This window comes from Eleutherodactylus coqui, chromosome 13 (genome assembly GCF_035609145.1).
Source record: "Eleutherodactylus coqui strain aEleCoq1 chromosome 13, aEleCoq1.hap1, whole genome shotgun sequence".
In the NCBI taxonomy this organism is placed as follows: domain Eukaryota; kingdom Metazoa; phylum Chordata; class Amphibia; order Anura; family Eleutherodactylidae; genus Eleutherodactylus; species Eleutherodactylus coqui.
In genome coordinates this window covers 29,070,569-29,087,758 of record NC_089849.1, presented here as the reverse complement: position 1 = coordinate 29,087,758, position 17,190 = coordinate 29,070,569, and the positions used below count along the sequence as shown (strand labels likewise).

The following is a 17,190-nucleotide window of genomic DNA, read 5'->3' as shown; positions in this document are numbered from 1 at the left end:
GGGGCGAAGGGTCATTTGAAGAAAAATATTTAAAAAAAAAAAAGGATGGAACGTAGGAGACCTTGAACGGAAGAGAGGGCTCCCCCACCACCCATTCCTGAAAGCGCTGGGGAATAAGTTGGTGCTATACAAATAAAAAGATTTATTTCATTTTATTGTACCTATTGCTGATAGACCGCTTCTACTGCTGGCCGTCCTGGGAAATGATGCCTCCGCCCCCTAGAAATAACCACACGCACACGATATCGATTGTGAGTCTTTATTTCGTCCTCACCGTACAAAAATAAATAAAAACACAGAGTTAGACAAGAGCGGGAAGTTGTCACCTCCGCACCCCGCATTAGTGTCGTTCATACACAAACTACATGACGACTTCATGTAAACCAGGAGATGCTACACGTGGGATAATCCCACACACATGTACTCTGCCATGTTCATGCCTAAACGCCTGTACAAGAAACATGCGTACCCTGCGTACAGGTGTGGGCTGCGGTTGGCTGCCATGCACTCAGTCACACCAATACATAGTTATTATATACATATACTTATATTACACAGGCAGATGCCAGGTTACAGTCTGCCCATATATACCCATCCGAGGTCACCATGTTACAGCCCTTTATCAGCAGTAATTACGGCTCCGTGTACAGGATGACAGGAGGTACAGCGTTCAAGCAGTGGGGAGGATACAAGATGGGCACAGAAACATAGGCCGCCACCACACTCTTATGAAAGATGTCGGAAAGAAAATCTCTCCTTGTTGCCCATAGCAACCAATCACAGTGCATCTTTCTTTTAACCTCAGCAGTATAAGACATGAAAGCTGCGCTTCGATTGGTCACTATGGGCAACAAAGACAGATTTGCTTTCATAACAGTGCGGTGCCGGCCTACTTTTCTGTGGCCACCTAGTATTATACATGGATGGTCATAAATTGCATCCACAAAGTGCCATCATTCACTGATATAGATATATGTGATGGAGATGAACAGGTGGAGTCTCTAAGGGGGTAGAGACCACCAACTATGACAGGAGCCATTGAAAATCTATTACTGAGTCAAATAAATGAAGCGGCAAATCACAATGAGGTAATTAATATGGGGGAATTTCACTATCCGAATCTAAACTGGGAAGCTGAAACCTGCGGACCTCATAAAAGTAACGAGTTAATTACCTCAGCCAATTTCTGCAGGACCCAACGCAAAGGTTGGCCATTTTGAACTTAATATTAACCAACAGACCTGATAATTACAAGGGTTTAGGTCGGGGGGCACCTGGGAAATAGTGACCATAATATGTTACATTTCCGCTTGTCTTTCAAAAAGGAGTTTTATCGGAGAGCTACGAAAATACTCAACTCTAGGAAGGTAAAGTTCGATCGGCTCAAAGATGCCCTTAATATTGTTGATTGGGTAATGTCCTCAAAAATAAGAGTACGGACAATAAACAAGCTTGATCGGGTTCAAAGGCGGGCACCTAAAGTAATAAATGGAGCGGGAGGACTACACTACTTAGAGAGGGAAGCTTTGTGGATGTCAAGCTAAGGCAGGAGGCCACTAATGACTTGGTTGCTCATGGGCACACATATACTTGGGGCAAGCACTGCTGAGGACCTTTCCTCTAGCTATGCCCAAAAAGTGCACGTTCCCTAGCCGCAAGTGATAAACCTGAGCAGAAAGTGACCAGCACTACTGCCAGTTTTAAAAGAGTTGTCCCTGCTAGACCTTACGAGTCCTGTTGTGGTTGGACTATATAGCAAGACCTGGAACTGGTGGGCCATTCCAACACTGGGCTTAAGTATGGTAGGATGCATGCACATATATACCAGCAACCACCAAGCCGCATATATGAGCCAGCACAACAGACCTCACGTTACTGCCAATAAGGGCTGTAGACATGGAACCCAAAACATGTGAACTGCCCACCTATGACCACTTATTGCATTACTCAGACAGATACAGTCTTCATGTGACTTATATGAAAACCATAATGGTACGACCCCAGTGTATATACAGTACCTGGATCAGGAACCTGCATTCTAATAGCAAAATACATAAACTTACAAGTGAACACAACTTTTTCCTCTAACACTGAACTTATAATAAACAGAGAACACTCCCTGTTTTCTCATCTGCAAAAAGTATGGAAACAAAGAGTTAATGGCACATGTCCGAAGGTCTAGCTCAATCCATTGAAGCGATCTAGACGTGATACCCAAAAGTGCAACATTTTCCATATCATGCAGGATCTGGGCAGGGTTTTTTTTGGAACAATGTGCAAAGTGACCACCATTAAAGGGGTTGTACAAGACAAATAGAGTCACGTGTCCATTAGGCCTGGCATTCGACTGCAATACCAAACACAGCCTATGGACTGGAGTGGTACATTTTCTACATCTCCTTTAATGGTGAACCTCCTTCAGTGCAGATCTGGTTGACTGTTCGTCTGCATGGTACCAGCTTCATTTGTCATTTATTACAGGAGGGTCCATCTTTCAGATTTCCTAGTACCCGCTAGGGTTAAATAAACCCTTAAACTATCGATTAAGACGCTTGATGAGTCCTAGTGGTCTATTCCATTTCCCATGAACCTGTTTAGATTAGTTTGGTCCGGGACTCTGAGCTACATATCTTTTAGGCTTTACTCAAGTAGTTACACAAGTCAAGATAGGCAGGGTCATACCTGCATGTAGTAGAGGCAGTGTATCCACATAACAGCATCCACTATGGAGTATGTAAATCAAAGGCTCTCTTTTGTAAGTATGGGACAAATGTACTTGAAAACATGGCCCAAGAAAGTTGCTCCACCACCCATCCTGAGCTATTTCACAGTGATAAAATTATTTTAGCATCTTATGCTTAGGTCAGTTCACATTCCAGGGATATAGAGAGATTTAGCGCACACATGATGTCACCCAAGGCGAGTGACGTCATATTATCCTGTACAGACCTCTTCCAGAACATCTCATGCATACACAGATCAGAGGCAGTGATTTTGTATGTTCAACCAATTAAGAATAGGCAATAGTGACATCACATGCTGCCTATTTCATCAACATCATCCATTTTTCCCACGTTAGATCTTGGTTCCACCAAAACAAAACTATTAAATACTTGGGGCTGAACAGGAATGGCTTAGGCTATGTCTACTTAGAATGGGCAGTGATCTGCCACCTAAAACTACAGCTCCTAGCATGCTTTGAAAGCATAAAGCAGGTTGTAGTTCTGCAACTGCTGGGGAGCCATGGGTTTGAAACTCTGAAGCCCCAATGGTGATAGAAGCTTAGAAGACCTCATGTAAACAGTAAGCCAGTTCCAACCTTTCCTTCCACCAGTCTCTTTACTTTTATCGACCAGTAAATTACCATGTGTATAAATAGGCTTGGCACGAAGACCGGTTCCTCCTTCTTTCATCCCACCAAAACTACAATAGCAAAAAAAAAAAACAACAACAATTTTTTGCCAAGTTGTTTTGAAAGTATCGAGCTGAGCCAATCGAGTTCGTCAGTTCCTGGACCCAACTGGGCACCCCATTTTCCTGGACTCCTTACTGGTTTATCACTGCACATGGGTGCATCTACACGACTCGGTGTAGGGTTTCTAGGTATCTTTCAGGCTTTGGGAGGGGAATGCTAAGCTGTCTTACTCTTGTGAGTGCAACCATTTACAGTTCCATCTGTGACCTAAATAGTTCTAGAGTTCATGCTAATCCTGCCCTGCACAGTATTATGGATGCAGAACAACTGGTCTGAAGTTTTCATGCCATTGACTGGTAAATAAGATTTCGCTATCAGGTTCATTAAGGTGATATCAGGAGGCTTAGCAAGACGGAAAGAAACCTGGTGGATTACGAGGACAGGAACACAGAGATATCTGTGACAAGACTCGCTGCACCTCTGAATCTACTAGAAGTGCTCATCCATATTTCTCATTAGAGACCTGTAGAGCATCACAACACTGATAGGGCAGAACGTTGCAATGTGTAAACCTATTCTGCTTGAAACCTGTCAAGCAGGAACACAACATAAGAGACTTTTATGGACCTTAAGAAAATCAAAACATTTGAACCCCACGCTATCATCCACATGGAAATGCCCTTTTCCGTCTTTCCTTTGAAATACAAAACTAGACTAAATAGCTTCTTCTCAATATGATCCTAACACAGTCCTTGCTCCATCTCCTCCAGTCCTTATAGTTCACCGATCCAACCCAATCAATAGCCGATTCTTCTCTTCTTGACCACCTTCAGCTTTAAGGTCAGCAAAGATCTGAGTGAAATACTGGGGATCAGCATTGATGCGCAGCATCTTTGGGCTCATTAGTCCAATGACAGAAAGGCAACGGTCCCAAAAGGCCTCCTTTGAGCTCTCCACAAGAAAGGGCTTAAGTGGATAGGAGATCTCATTGCCCATGTAGGAATATGACAGATAGACGCAAGTTAACAAAGATGCCTGAAGTTCTTGCTCGCTGCTTAGCTCAGAAGATATGATGTCTCGACAGAGCATGTAAAGAAAGACCACATTGGCTGGGGTGATGAAGCCCTGATCCTGCCACCCTTGGAGGAGAAGAGATCTGTCAACACTTCTTAGCCATAGTACAGGCTCCGTAGGGGAAAGATGCTTGAGTTTATAACACCTTCGACACAGGAACTCCCCTAAACATCTTAGCAGCTCACTGGTGGAGGCCTGCACCACCACTCGTTTTGGAGACGAGTGCACTTGCTGCTGTTGGACCGACTTGCAACCAGACGACGCCGAGTCTTTAGTAACGGAATCTTTAGAGTCTTGATTGAAGTTTGATAGATTTGAAGGGGACAAAGACTTCTTCAGATTCTCAGTGTTGAGATGCGTAACATTATTCTGGTAACTACCGTTGGCTTGACCCTTTTTCGGTTGTCTCTTCTTGGATGAGACAGCCACAAGTCTTTTCCAGGGCAAGACCGAGATGAAGGAATGTCTCTTCAGAGATTTTCCATTCTTGCTGTTCTGGACAGCAGTATAATGGGCCACACTTGACGAGCTCCCCTCAAAGAGTCCTGCCTTGCGGTAGCTCGGAGACACGGATAGGACAGTCCCCATGATTGTTCACCGTTCGGTGTGACACCCTTGTTAAAAAAAGGATATGGTTTGATGTTCAGAAATTTTCAGATATCATTTCATCTCTGTTCTCATGAAATTAAGATGCCTGGAAAAGAAGATGAAACAAAAATGTTTATTTCTGACTAACCAAAATTATACTGAAACCAAAAATTCTACAAAAAGATCCATACCGCAAAACACAGTACGTATATAAAATCTGATATAGTAAAATATCTGCTTAAGCACTAGGGGCACCTGATTGGTCAATACCAATATTTAGGGTTGGATGAGAGATCACAACACACATACATATTATAATTCCCCACGTCAGAATTATAGAGGCCTTGTTTAGCACTACAAGTACAGCTCCCATTGAATGCCATAGGAGCTGTACCTGCAGTACCAGACCTGGCCACTGCAATATGGACACAGCTGTCGGTCTTCACTAAGAATAAGTCATCGATAATAAAGTCCCAGAGAACTCCTCAGTATTTGCATAACATACAGAGTACAACGATGGTTCAACAGTCCTTCTCATGTTGACGTGAACTGCCACAATGGATCAGGTTAGTAGTACGTGTACACACTATGAGCGTATACTTATTTCTTGTTGCATATATATAGTATCACTTTCAGCATTGATGTACAAAAATCATCTCAATGGGCCTCACAATTTAACTTACGTATCTTTTACATACATTAAATACATAAAATTGGCTCTAGTGTGTATCAGTAGGCTTTTGGAGTGTGGGAGGAGAACCATACAAACTCCAAGCAGATATTGCTCTTGGATGAACCCCAGAACCCCAGCTCTGCAAGGCAAGCAGGCTAGCAACTGACCACGCTGTGTATACCATACAATTAACAACTATTAATCTATATATAAACCCTATGTCGAGAGTCGTCTGCATTCCTATGTGTGTGTGCATCAATGACTCTTTACTTGCTCCCGTCCTAGAAGTGAAAACAACAATGAGTCAGCTGCAAATTGCTGCTGTCTGCATTGTCCCATCCACAGGTTTGTATTCCAACTGCATTCGATCTGGGCGCAGCTGACAGCTTCATATTTAGAGCTGCCAGAAGTTGGATGGAAAATGCATATTCACTGCTACATAAATAATAATCAGTTATCTCCAGCGCGGTAAGACCCAGCCCCTAACAATACAGAACTATGTGACCGCACTGCTCCTATTATAAGCAGGGAGATGACTCCGAGGCAATTAAAAAAAACAATCATTGGGATTATTATTTGCATAACCCTGCTCATCCTTGGATGTAACAAAGTATTTCCACCTCTTAGTGACAAAGGGTATAATATAATGCAATTGTGCTCAGCTCTGGCACCAAGATATAGCTTCTGCCCAGTCAAAGCCCAAAACAACGGTGGTGACGTCCTCACTACAGCTTTTTTAATGGGTTTGATCACTAGTTGCAAAATAACATTTACTATCAGGATGCCCAAAGCAGCAGCACATGTGAAAAAGACTTGGGCATAGTAATAGATCACAGACTGAACATGAGTCAACAATGTGATGCAGCTGCAAAAAAAAGGCAAACTCAATTCTGGAATGTATTAAGTGAAGCATAGCGTCTAGATCATGTGAGGTAATTATCCCCTTCTACTCTTCCTTAGTCAGACCTCATCTGGAATACTGTGTCCAGTTCTGGGCCACTTTAAAAAAGACATAGACAAACTGGAGCAAGTTCAGAGAAGAGTTACCAAGATGGTGAGCGGTCTGCAAATCATGTCCTATGAGGAACGGTTAAAGGATCACATTAGTGACCACTGACATCCAAAATGGGTCTCTATGGAGAGATCAGATCATATTGCCACTATATAAAGGTTTCTACTACTGTAAATCTGATAAAATGCTAAACAGAGTTACTGAAATTCAGGAAATTAAAGATGGCCGTTTTCTTCCAGAAACAGCGCCACATCTGTGCACAGGCTGTGTGAGGTATTGCAGCTCAACTCCATTAACGTGAATGGGTTTGTGTGCAATAGCACACACAACCTGTGCACAGGTACGGTGCTGTATTTGACCCTAGGTGTACAATGAACCCTGGATTACCACCCGGCCTTTGTTGACTAGCTGTAACAAAGAACAGTCTGCATTGAAGAGCCATGTCGTCATGGTAAACAGAGTCACCCATGTTATTTCAGCCAATATTAGGTTTTCAAACCAGTTTAGCCTCTTGGCCTCCACGTCATGTCAAGGACAAGAGAGTAAACAGAGTACATTGTCCTTCCCTCCCCCACCTTCAGTGAAGTCCACCAATCTTCACTAATACAGGTGACCTAAGGCTTCTACATGGTGTTTTTTTAGCACATTTCTATAGCGTTTTGGATGTACATTTTAAAATTTGCGCCCATTCACACCTACGTTTACGGCTTCAGTCACAATTCCAATTCTCTGTTCCGTTTTTAGAGGAGAAAAACAGAATGAAAATAGAAATAAATGCAACCCTAACGGAAAAGAAGAAAACTGAAAGCTTAACATTTCCTTTCCATTTTTTCTTAAATCCATAGAAATCAATAGTGAAAAAAAAAATGAAAAAAACGATTATTTACATTTAACTTTTTCAAAAATAGAACAGAGAAACGGAATTGCGACTGAAGCGCTAAACGCAGGTGTGAATCGGCCCTTAGTTGCACTCAACAGCACTTTCTGAAAACCGCAAGCAACATTTACATTTACAGGTTCCAACGTTCTTCCCTTGTGAAAGCCATTCGGCTGAAAACCACGGCAGCTTGTGATGAAATGCATTAAAAAAAACACATTCTAAAAACTTTGTGGAATTAATGCGCCCATCCAAGATGCTACAGAAATGCGGTAAAGGCACTCAATGGAGACCCAACCAGGTTCCTCAACCATCGTTGGACTGAGGATCCCTGGGCCCACCAGTGGAAATGACTCTAGAGCGCACCCTCCATCTATACAGAACATGCGCACATTGCAGCATACGCAGGACATCTATAGGATCCAATAGGGTATTTGTGAATTGACCCATAAACCCTAGTAGCAAGTGATTGGCTCCAAAGTCACCTCTAAATGGGGTTGAACCTATGAGGCCATTATTGAGTCAGAGGGCATTTGCACGGGCAGAGATGCGACTGTTATGCGAGTGCGATGCGTCTTGCAAGAAAAACACGTTGCACTTGCATCACAGTGCTTGTGTGAAAAATGCACATAAAAATCAACCATTACCACCTATGGATGCAAAAAAACTTTTTTTTCTTTTTAATCGCATTGCATGAAACTTTCATGTACATGAAAGTGCGTTGTGATTTTTTTTTTTTTAAGCTCCCATACAAAATAATTGGCGATTTTCCCCTTGCATTGCTTCTTATTGCAGTGCTGCGGGGAAAATAAATTTTAAAAAAATAGTAAAAAAAAAATTAAATATAATCGCACATGTAGATGCCTCCATTAAAACAAACGATGGGTCCTTTTCCCATGCATCTTGCAATGCACAGAAATCATGCGGGAAAAATCACCCATATAAATACACCCTCAGGCCTTGAGCCCACCATAGGATCCTCTGATGGGCCTGTGAGTCAGCTCGTGATCTAATCCCCCACACATGGCTGCTTTCTTCCAAAAACAGCGCCACACCTGTCTACAGGTTGTATGTGGTATCGCAGCTCAACTCTATTCACTACAATAGAGCTGCCTTGCAATACCAGTCCCAACCACCGGCGGATGTTGAGCTGTTGCTAGAAAAAAGCAGCCATGTTTTTCTAATCCTGCACTACCCCTTTAAATACAGAACCTAAATAGAGATAAACATGTCCCTGTATCCCAAACCATCCACGTTACATAACGGATGCGCTGGAGCGAACGAGGCCTAAGTGGTTCTACGTGTGCATATATTTATGTGCGATAAGACAGACAAAGAGCATCATGGGAGCCGCCATCACAGCGTTCAGCTTTGCTTTAGCAAAAACCGTGGAAGGGTTTGAAAGACGTCGACAAGAGATGCAAACAATGCCAGTGTTGTGGAATGGATGGCATATGCAGATGTCATGCACAGCAAGCGTACGGCCAAGGGGCACCAGCTGCCATGACCGCTCCGCATTGGGAGCACATCGTAGAATACAGAATATCGTAAGGGGAGGGGGGGGGGGTGATGAATAACGGCAGATCGTGGTGAACGAAGATGTAGCGGTCTGCGGAGCAGATATTGATGTGAAGGTGGAAGGAAGATATTGAGGGGCCACGAATACGTAGGAATAGAATACGGGTTATGCAGATAGTAATGATAGGAGCCGAGATCTACGCATGGCTCGAAAAGCCATAGCAAGCCAATGTTCATGCAATCACGACACCTGTTGTACTATACAGAGGGGTTAATAATAAAGATGGCCATATATAGCATCCGAGAAATAACTAGAGCATCTACAGAGGGAAAGCGATGGGTTATGAGCAGTGTTCACCCGGTCAAAAATTTCCAACTGGTGTCAACGGGGATGTTAAGTCATGGGAACCGTATGTACAAGTGTTCGGCTTATAGACCCTTCTGCTATCCTGTTCTCTTCCATATCTGCATGTATAGGGAGATATGTATAAAACCAGTCCATTGTCTATAGACATTACGCTGGTCCTGGGACACCGTGAAAGCCCATAGGGTTCATTCCTCCATAGACGATACATAGAGCTCCTACCTTACAGACGGCCATTGTTCAGTCACCATAGGTAGGCATCAGCAATAACAGAGTAACCTCATTATTACGGGATCTCCATTGTTCTTCCCTCCCACTTGCAGCGGTTCTAGGGCATGTTACGGTTAATTATATAAAAGGGAGGGGGAGGGGGAACTCCTGTAAGAACCCCCAGGGAATCACAACAGCTTTCTGGAAACACACGAGTCAATGAATTACCAACACCGCCCCCAACCCTTAAACACCTACCTGTGATGCCCCTGGTCTACCCAAGGTGCTGCAGGTACCAGGTGTGGCAGTTCAGGATCTTGGGAGGCTTGTCGGTTCCGATCCGCTCCAGGCTTTCATCCATAAAGCTTCTGTTGGGATTGCAGATGATTTTGCAGGTTGACGAGAATTGCAGCGGCTTTCATTGAGGTTGTTGACCCCGTAAAACCCAAATCTACGTTTCACGGAGTCCCTGCAGGTTCCTGGAGCTTGTAATTTGCCCCCCCAGCTGAGACCTCTAGACAGTGTCCCAGATCTCCTGACATAAGCGGTTGTGAGCAGCCTGTTCCGCCTTGATTACCGGCTCATTGACGTGTGAACGACTTCTTGTCCATTCGCAGAGTGCATGCCCTGCCGCAGAGGCCCAGTGCCCATGTTATGGCACGGTGGTTGGCACTAATGGTAATAATGTGGACGGGCTGAGCAGCTCTGTGTGCAGCCAGCAGCATCTGTGAGTGACTGACAGATTCAGCACAGGCTGCTGCTCCTCCCAGGAAACAGCTGCACTTCCAGCACTGCCCAGCCTCATTCATCCTCGCCTCATCGTGAGCACAGGCTTCTCTGGGGAGGCAGAACCTAGTTTTTAGGCCTAAACCGCAAGGACTATTTTAGCTGCGCAAATGAAATTGTGCAATTTTATTAGATACGCAATGATGTTGTATGCAGACAATCGGTGATGCAGGATGTTGCACTGGGACAGATCCCCTATGGCATCTACCACTAATAGCAAGTCTTCCCCCATTGACATGCATATATAGAAAACACAAAGATTAGCCGAAAACATTCCCAGCGAGGGGGTCCGCCCAAACATATTTTAATGCTGGGAAGGGTCCATGCATACGGCTCTACGGATCCATAATACCGCGCCCTTAGCGTCCCTCCTGATTTAAACGGCATCCATACACAAAACCGTTACTATGAGGCTGACTTCACACTGGCATGAAAATTGTGCATTGCAAGATGCAGAAATCGGAAACCTATTATTTTGAATAGGGTCATGCACGAGTGATGTTTTCCCGCATGGCACCGCAATGCTATGCGGGAACAAAATTGCAGCATGTTCTATCTAGCTGCAAGATCTCGCATTGCGGCCCCATTGCGCTGCTGCCGCCCCATTGAAAGGAATGGAAGAACTCCGTGATTCCCGCTGTGGCAGCCATGGTGGGGATTCCCCCTATCCCTGCAGTGATGGGAGGCTGTTTTCACATGAAACACCTCGCATCCACAGGAGTTTCACAGAGCGTGATATGGGGGTGATATTCACGGCCTGATATAACACTTTTCAGTGTGAAGGAGCCCTGACTGGTACATTGTAAGATCTCAATTTACAGCATTGTAGTAAATTGTATTTAATGGGGTTGTACAGGAATAATAAGTTATCCCCTATCCGTTGGATTGGGGATAACTTGCTCATCACTGCTGAGACCCTCACTGATTTTGAGAACAAGGGGTCCTGTGTCCCCCTCTGCATGTCACTGCAGGGTAGTTCTCCACCCCCCCCACCCGCAGTTATGTCACAATGAATGGAATGCTGGCCCAGCATGTGTTGCCACCGCTCTATTCATCTCAATAGGGCTGATGGAAATACCTGAGCGCTTGCCACTTGACTATCTCTAGCAGTCCCACTGAGAATGAATGGAACGTCAGCGCGCTTGTGTGACCGGTGCTGTGTTCAGTCCCCTCACTGCGGGGGTTGCAGGAGGACGAGGGACACGGGACCTCTGTCCTTGGGATCAGTGGGGGTCTCAGCTGTGTTTTCATACTGAATCCATGCAGAATAAATTGGGCCGTGCTCCGTCACATGCCGCAATATGTTGTGTGCCGCTGATATAGATATGCTGTATACTACAGGACTCGATTTACAGCACTGGAGTACATTGTAGATAAATTAGCATAACATGTCAAATGTTAACATTTACATAGAAATCAAATCAGAAGAATAAGGCCGCTTTAACGCAGTCGTGAAAATCACATGAGATTTGTGCGTTTCGAGACGGACAAATACAAACCCCGTTCTTTTGAATGGGGTTATATACATCGTATCGTGGTGTGGGGGGAAAAAATTGCATCATGTCCCATCTTTGGGCGGTCCCTCGGAATGTATCGCCCATTGTTTTCAATAGGACAGGAAACCACATCGCACGGTGTGCAATGCGAGGTTTCCCATTGAAATCAATGGGGAACACTTGTCGCTCCTCCAACACCTGATATCGCGTTCGGACATGTGTAGGAAGCCTAAAGATCTAGTAGGGGTACATGGAAGCCTAAAGATCTAGTAGGGGTACATGGAAGCCAACATGTGCCCTATTAGAGTGCACTCACAAGTCATTTCGATAACTTTTTCGGCCACAGTCCTCGTTGTCATGGCATAAACTATGCAATTTTTGAAAAAGCTGGTGCGTTTTTAACATGATTCTAAGAATCACAGCCAAAAGTGCTACAAGAATGACCCTTACAGGAGATCTATATATATAACTCTTGGATTTGCATTGTAACTGCAGTGCAGATATTTAGGCTACTTCAAAAGAATCAAACTGAATATGATGCTCTAAGGAGCCTTTCACACAGGATGGGATATACAGCAACAGTGTTATGGAATATCCCCTCCTGCGGAATATCCAGCACCAAAATCTGCACTGCTAACCTGCGGATTGTGATGTGGAATGGAAAACAGCAGAATTCTGCCATCAATTCCGCAGCAAAATCCACAGTTAAGCTAACTTCAGACGGGCGAGCACGTTGTCAGGCCATGAAACATAGCTTGATATCGCACTCGCCAACATGCATTTTCCCTGTGAATGCGAGGCGGTTTTCTCTCAAACCGCCTATCATCACTTCAGGGAAGTAGTGAACAGCCGCGGCGGCGGATTGTGGAGTTTCTCCCATTGTTTTCAATGGGGAGACCTCGTGTGTACCCAGCATGTGGTGCGATGCTGCCGGTAGATGCGATGCAAGAGTACACACAAAGATAGGATGTGCCACGATTTGTTTGCCACCTTGCATCGCGGTGCGGGAAAAAAAAAAATCACTCATGTGCATAACCCTCCTCAAAAGAAAGGGGTTCATATTCGTGTGCGATTTGTGGGTCTCGCAATGCATAAATCTTGCACGCTTTTCTCGCCCGTGTGAAGTCGGCCTTAGCCACAGGGACTTTACTGTGGAATTCAGGAACAGCAAATTCGGCATGCTGTTGCAAAATATTTCGTCCTGTGTGAACGGTCCCTTAGGTTGGTTAGTTGAACTGCAGGGGTGCAGGCCTCGCATCCGCAATATGGCCCCAGAATTCATCAAGAATGAATATCATCAGGCAGAAGTCTTACATGGAGATCGATGATTCAGAATGACGGCGGCTCCTCTTGTACCCATCCATTTGTCCCGATGGGCTACATTTACATGCTGATCCCTTTACACAGCTGACATTTTTGAGTACTGTGTATATACAGTGAAACCTCTAAGACATGAACCCAAAAACTGCAGAGAATTGGCCTTGTAGAGTACAGAAGAATTCCCCGATGGGCAGGCTGTACCTCAGGGACATTCGTGGACCAGGAAGAGAACCGGATTCCGGTAATCCCGTGACTCACAGTACAGAGAAGATGAAGAAATCCCCACACTCACGGTGTAGAAGACGAGGAGGCTGGAGGCAACGAGACGAGGAAACATAGAAAAGCGAATTCTCCCTACAAAAATACATAAAAACAGAGGAAACTGGCCCGACCAGAAGCCACATGACTTTGCTCATGAACCTGAAGGCTTGGCCTTGGAAACCAACAGCCCCGGGGTCCAGAGCGCGGCTGGCCTCATACTGATTATGTATCCCTTTATACAGCAGCTGAATCCTCGGCCGACGCATTGAGCACCGATCAACATACCTCGCTCATATAATTTACTCTCACAGGGGCCAAGACTCAGTTTAGGGGTACCAACCATCGTAGTTCTGATCGTTCGCCCTCATAGGCTGGCTGTATATCCCCCAGTTCACATGGGAAGATGTGCATATGATCAGCAAGAATTTTTATGCTTTCTGAAAGTCAAAGATCAGCGGACAAACAAGTGGCTGATCGTTGGTGATTTTACATGGCCAGATTTTTGGGTGACTGAACGCTCAGAGGACCATTTGGGGTTTTCCAGGGAGAATACTACTGATGGTGCAACGTCAGGATAGGCCATCAATAGCTGATCGGCTGTGGTCTGCCGCTCAGGATCCTGGCCGATCAGCTGATTGGGCACCCATTACCGAAGCCACAATACGCAAAGTTCGGAGTGGAACATGCTACTCTGATTAGTTTGAACAAATCCCGTGTAAATGGTCCATTAGGGTCTCTTCACTGTTTTTAATCCACTGGAGACCAAGCAACCACTGTTTTCTCTGGGACAATCAATACTTGACAATACTCTGGTCCCAAAGCGTTCGCCAGCTGGGATTCCATGGATCGACTGTAATCTGTGCAGACATCTGTCAGTAAAGTCCCTTTTACACGTCTCCCCTGCTGTACATGCGTTGACGTCACAGCTTACATTGACAGACTTCACCGCTGGATCGCGGACTTCTCGCTCAGCGGGGAGCATTTACACATAACAAGAATCCTGCGATGGGTTTTCTGCTGACTGAAAGGCACCGATAACAAGTTGCGAACGAATAGTAAACTAGAATTTTGCATTTACACGGACCGATTATCGATCACACTCATTCGCTTGAACGAATTTTGAGCGATAATCGTCCCATGTAAATGGCCTACAAGCGTTCCTTGCAGCACCACAAGGTAAATGAAACATTACAGGGTGCCCATCCACATCAATGGATTATGTAATACAGAACAAGACCTGCAAGAGCCCTTCTTTGGAACCGCTTTTCACTCTGAATGACGGGCCTATAAAAGGGACCCCCTTCCATTAACTCAAAATTAGCGAATAGGGTGTATTTATGGAAGCTGGGAGACATCTGCTGCAAGAAGCCTTATTGTTTGTGATCCGCCCCAAAACAGATCAGTATTTCTCTATCTTCATCTTGCAGTGAAGAAATGCTGAATATATGAACATGGTAAGGCCGCATTTTACAGCCATTTTTGGACGAAGGTTACGGCCTCCGACAGCAGGTTTTAACGCACCCCATAATTCTGTTTGGTGATGACGTACGTTAATCGTGGTAAAATAAGAGCAGGCAGCGCTCGAAAGTCGTGTTTTCTAACAACGCGATCAAGCACAGGTATGCGAGGCGCCATTGAAATCAATGGGAGCCTGAACCCTGATAACCGCCACGTTCAGAACACCATAGTAAAAAACCGGATGTGCGAGTGGCCTTAAGATAAACTCTCTGCACCCCCATCAGACCCTCTGTTGCACTGTTTGCCCCTGAACGTTCACACATTTTGCATACCTATGACCCCTTGGAACCACAGCCAATATTGGCAACGACTGTTTGTTTCCCCTCCCCACAACAAGTTTTTTTTATTTTATTTTTGCATGAACAGAGAAGGACTTGTTTCCTTGTTTCTTGTCTTGGGAGTTGAGTTGTAATTCTTTTTTTTAACACCTTACTGCTCCAGGACATACATTTACATAATGGGGGGCTGTATGTAGGGGGATTGGCGGCCGATCCTGCTCATACAATGCGGGGGGGGGGCAGCCGTTTCTTGCAGCCGACAGGTGCCCACAAAAGCAGTATTTAAACACCCTGATCAGAGTTCGGGAGTCCTGCCACCGCAATGAGATGGTGGGGTGCCATTCAGTTGCCATTGCAGATTGCCTATCAAGCCCTACGTGTGGCATGGCTTGATAGTCACACCCTCTTATAATGTAATACTATAGTATTACATAACACACCTGGAGCGATCAAACCAACACAAGTTCTTGTCTTCTATGGGAACTAAAAAATAGATAAAATGTAAAAAATCAGTTTAAAAAAGTTGTATTCATTATTTTAAAAAATGTGTTAAAAAAAAGTTTTGCTATATGAATAATAAAAATTTCTAAAAAAACCAAAAACACATTTGGTATTGCTGCATCCATAAAAGTCTGATCTATCAAAGTAACACATTGTTCAGCCCACTTGGTGAACATCGTCAGAGGGAAAAAAAAAAAAAGGAATAAGGTCATATGTACTCCAAAATGGTACCAATAGAAACTACAGGACGCCCCGCAAAAACCGAATCCGACGGAAAAATAAAAAAAGTTATGGCGGCAGAAAGTAATTATTTTTTTCCCCCCAAAGATATTTTATATATTTTAAAAGTAGTGCAACAAAAACAAACGCTATATAAAATTGGTATTGCCGTAATCGTACTGACCTACAGCATAAAGCTTTGTTATATTGCTGCAGTGTGTACGCCGCAGAAACAAGACCTCCCCACAGCTGACAGGAATTTGGTATTTTGCCATTTAACTCAACTTAGAAATGTAAAAATTTTCAGTACATTTTATGGTGTTAAGGCAGAAGAAATGCAGTCCTAAGCTCTCACTCATGACCTGAAGGTTGCAAGTTCAATTCCCACTTGGTTCAGGTAGCCGGCTCAGCCTTCCGAGGTCGGTAAAATAAGTACCCACCTTGCTGGGGGGGTAAAAAGATGACTGGGAAAGGCAATGGCAAACCACCCCACAAAAAGGTCTGCTAGGAGTCAGTCATGACTGGGTGTTTACACCAGGGAACCTTACCTTTATGATACATTAAATAGAACTACTGAAAAATACAACTTGTCCTGCAAAAAAAACAAGCCCTCAGAAATCTATGTCAATGGTTAACTAGGATGATTCTTTAAACATGGAGGAAAAAACAAAAATGGAGCAGCAAAAAAAGGCAGCAACCTTAAGGGGTTAATGGTACCATTTTTGGAGTGCAAATGACTTTTTGATCACCTTTAAGTTCACTTTGTTGGGGGTAAGGCGGCCAAAAAAATCTGCAATTTTAGCCTTTTTTTTCCTTTAAAGGACACTCAGCGTGGAGGATAAAAACCTTGATATGTTAATAGTTCTGACTTTGACAGAAGCAGCAATATAAATGATGGCTTTTACGGTTTCCATTTTAAAGAAAATGATTTTTAAGCTTTTAATGTTTTCTTTTACATATTTTAATATTTAAAAATGTTAATTTATTTATTAAACTTTTATTTTTCCTTTTTAAATGTCCAACTCAGGAACTGGAACATGCGATTGTTTATAGAATACATTGCAATACTGGTGTATTGTG

At 44.1% G+C, this 17,190-nt stretch overlaps 1 protein-coding gene across 1 annotated transcript; it reads right to left on the bottom strand.

The window, feature by feature from the left end:
- Positions 1-245: 245 nt before the first annotated feature.
- Positions 246-10,465, bottom strand: CDK5R1 (cyclin dependent kinase 5 regulatory subunit 1). Its single transcript, XM_066588100.1, has 2 exons — positions 9,990-10,465; positions 246-5,183 (listed from the first exon to the last, which is right to left on the bottom strand). The coding sequence occupies exon 2, from the start codon at positions 5,075-5,077 to the stop codon at positions 4,196-4,198; it is 882 nt and encodes a 293-aa protein (XP_066444197.1). The 5' UTR covers positions 5,078-5,183; positions 9,990-10,465; the 3' UTR covers positions 246-4,195.
- Positions 10,466-17,190: the final 6,725 nt, after the last annotated feature.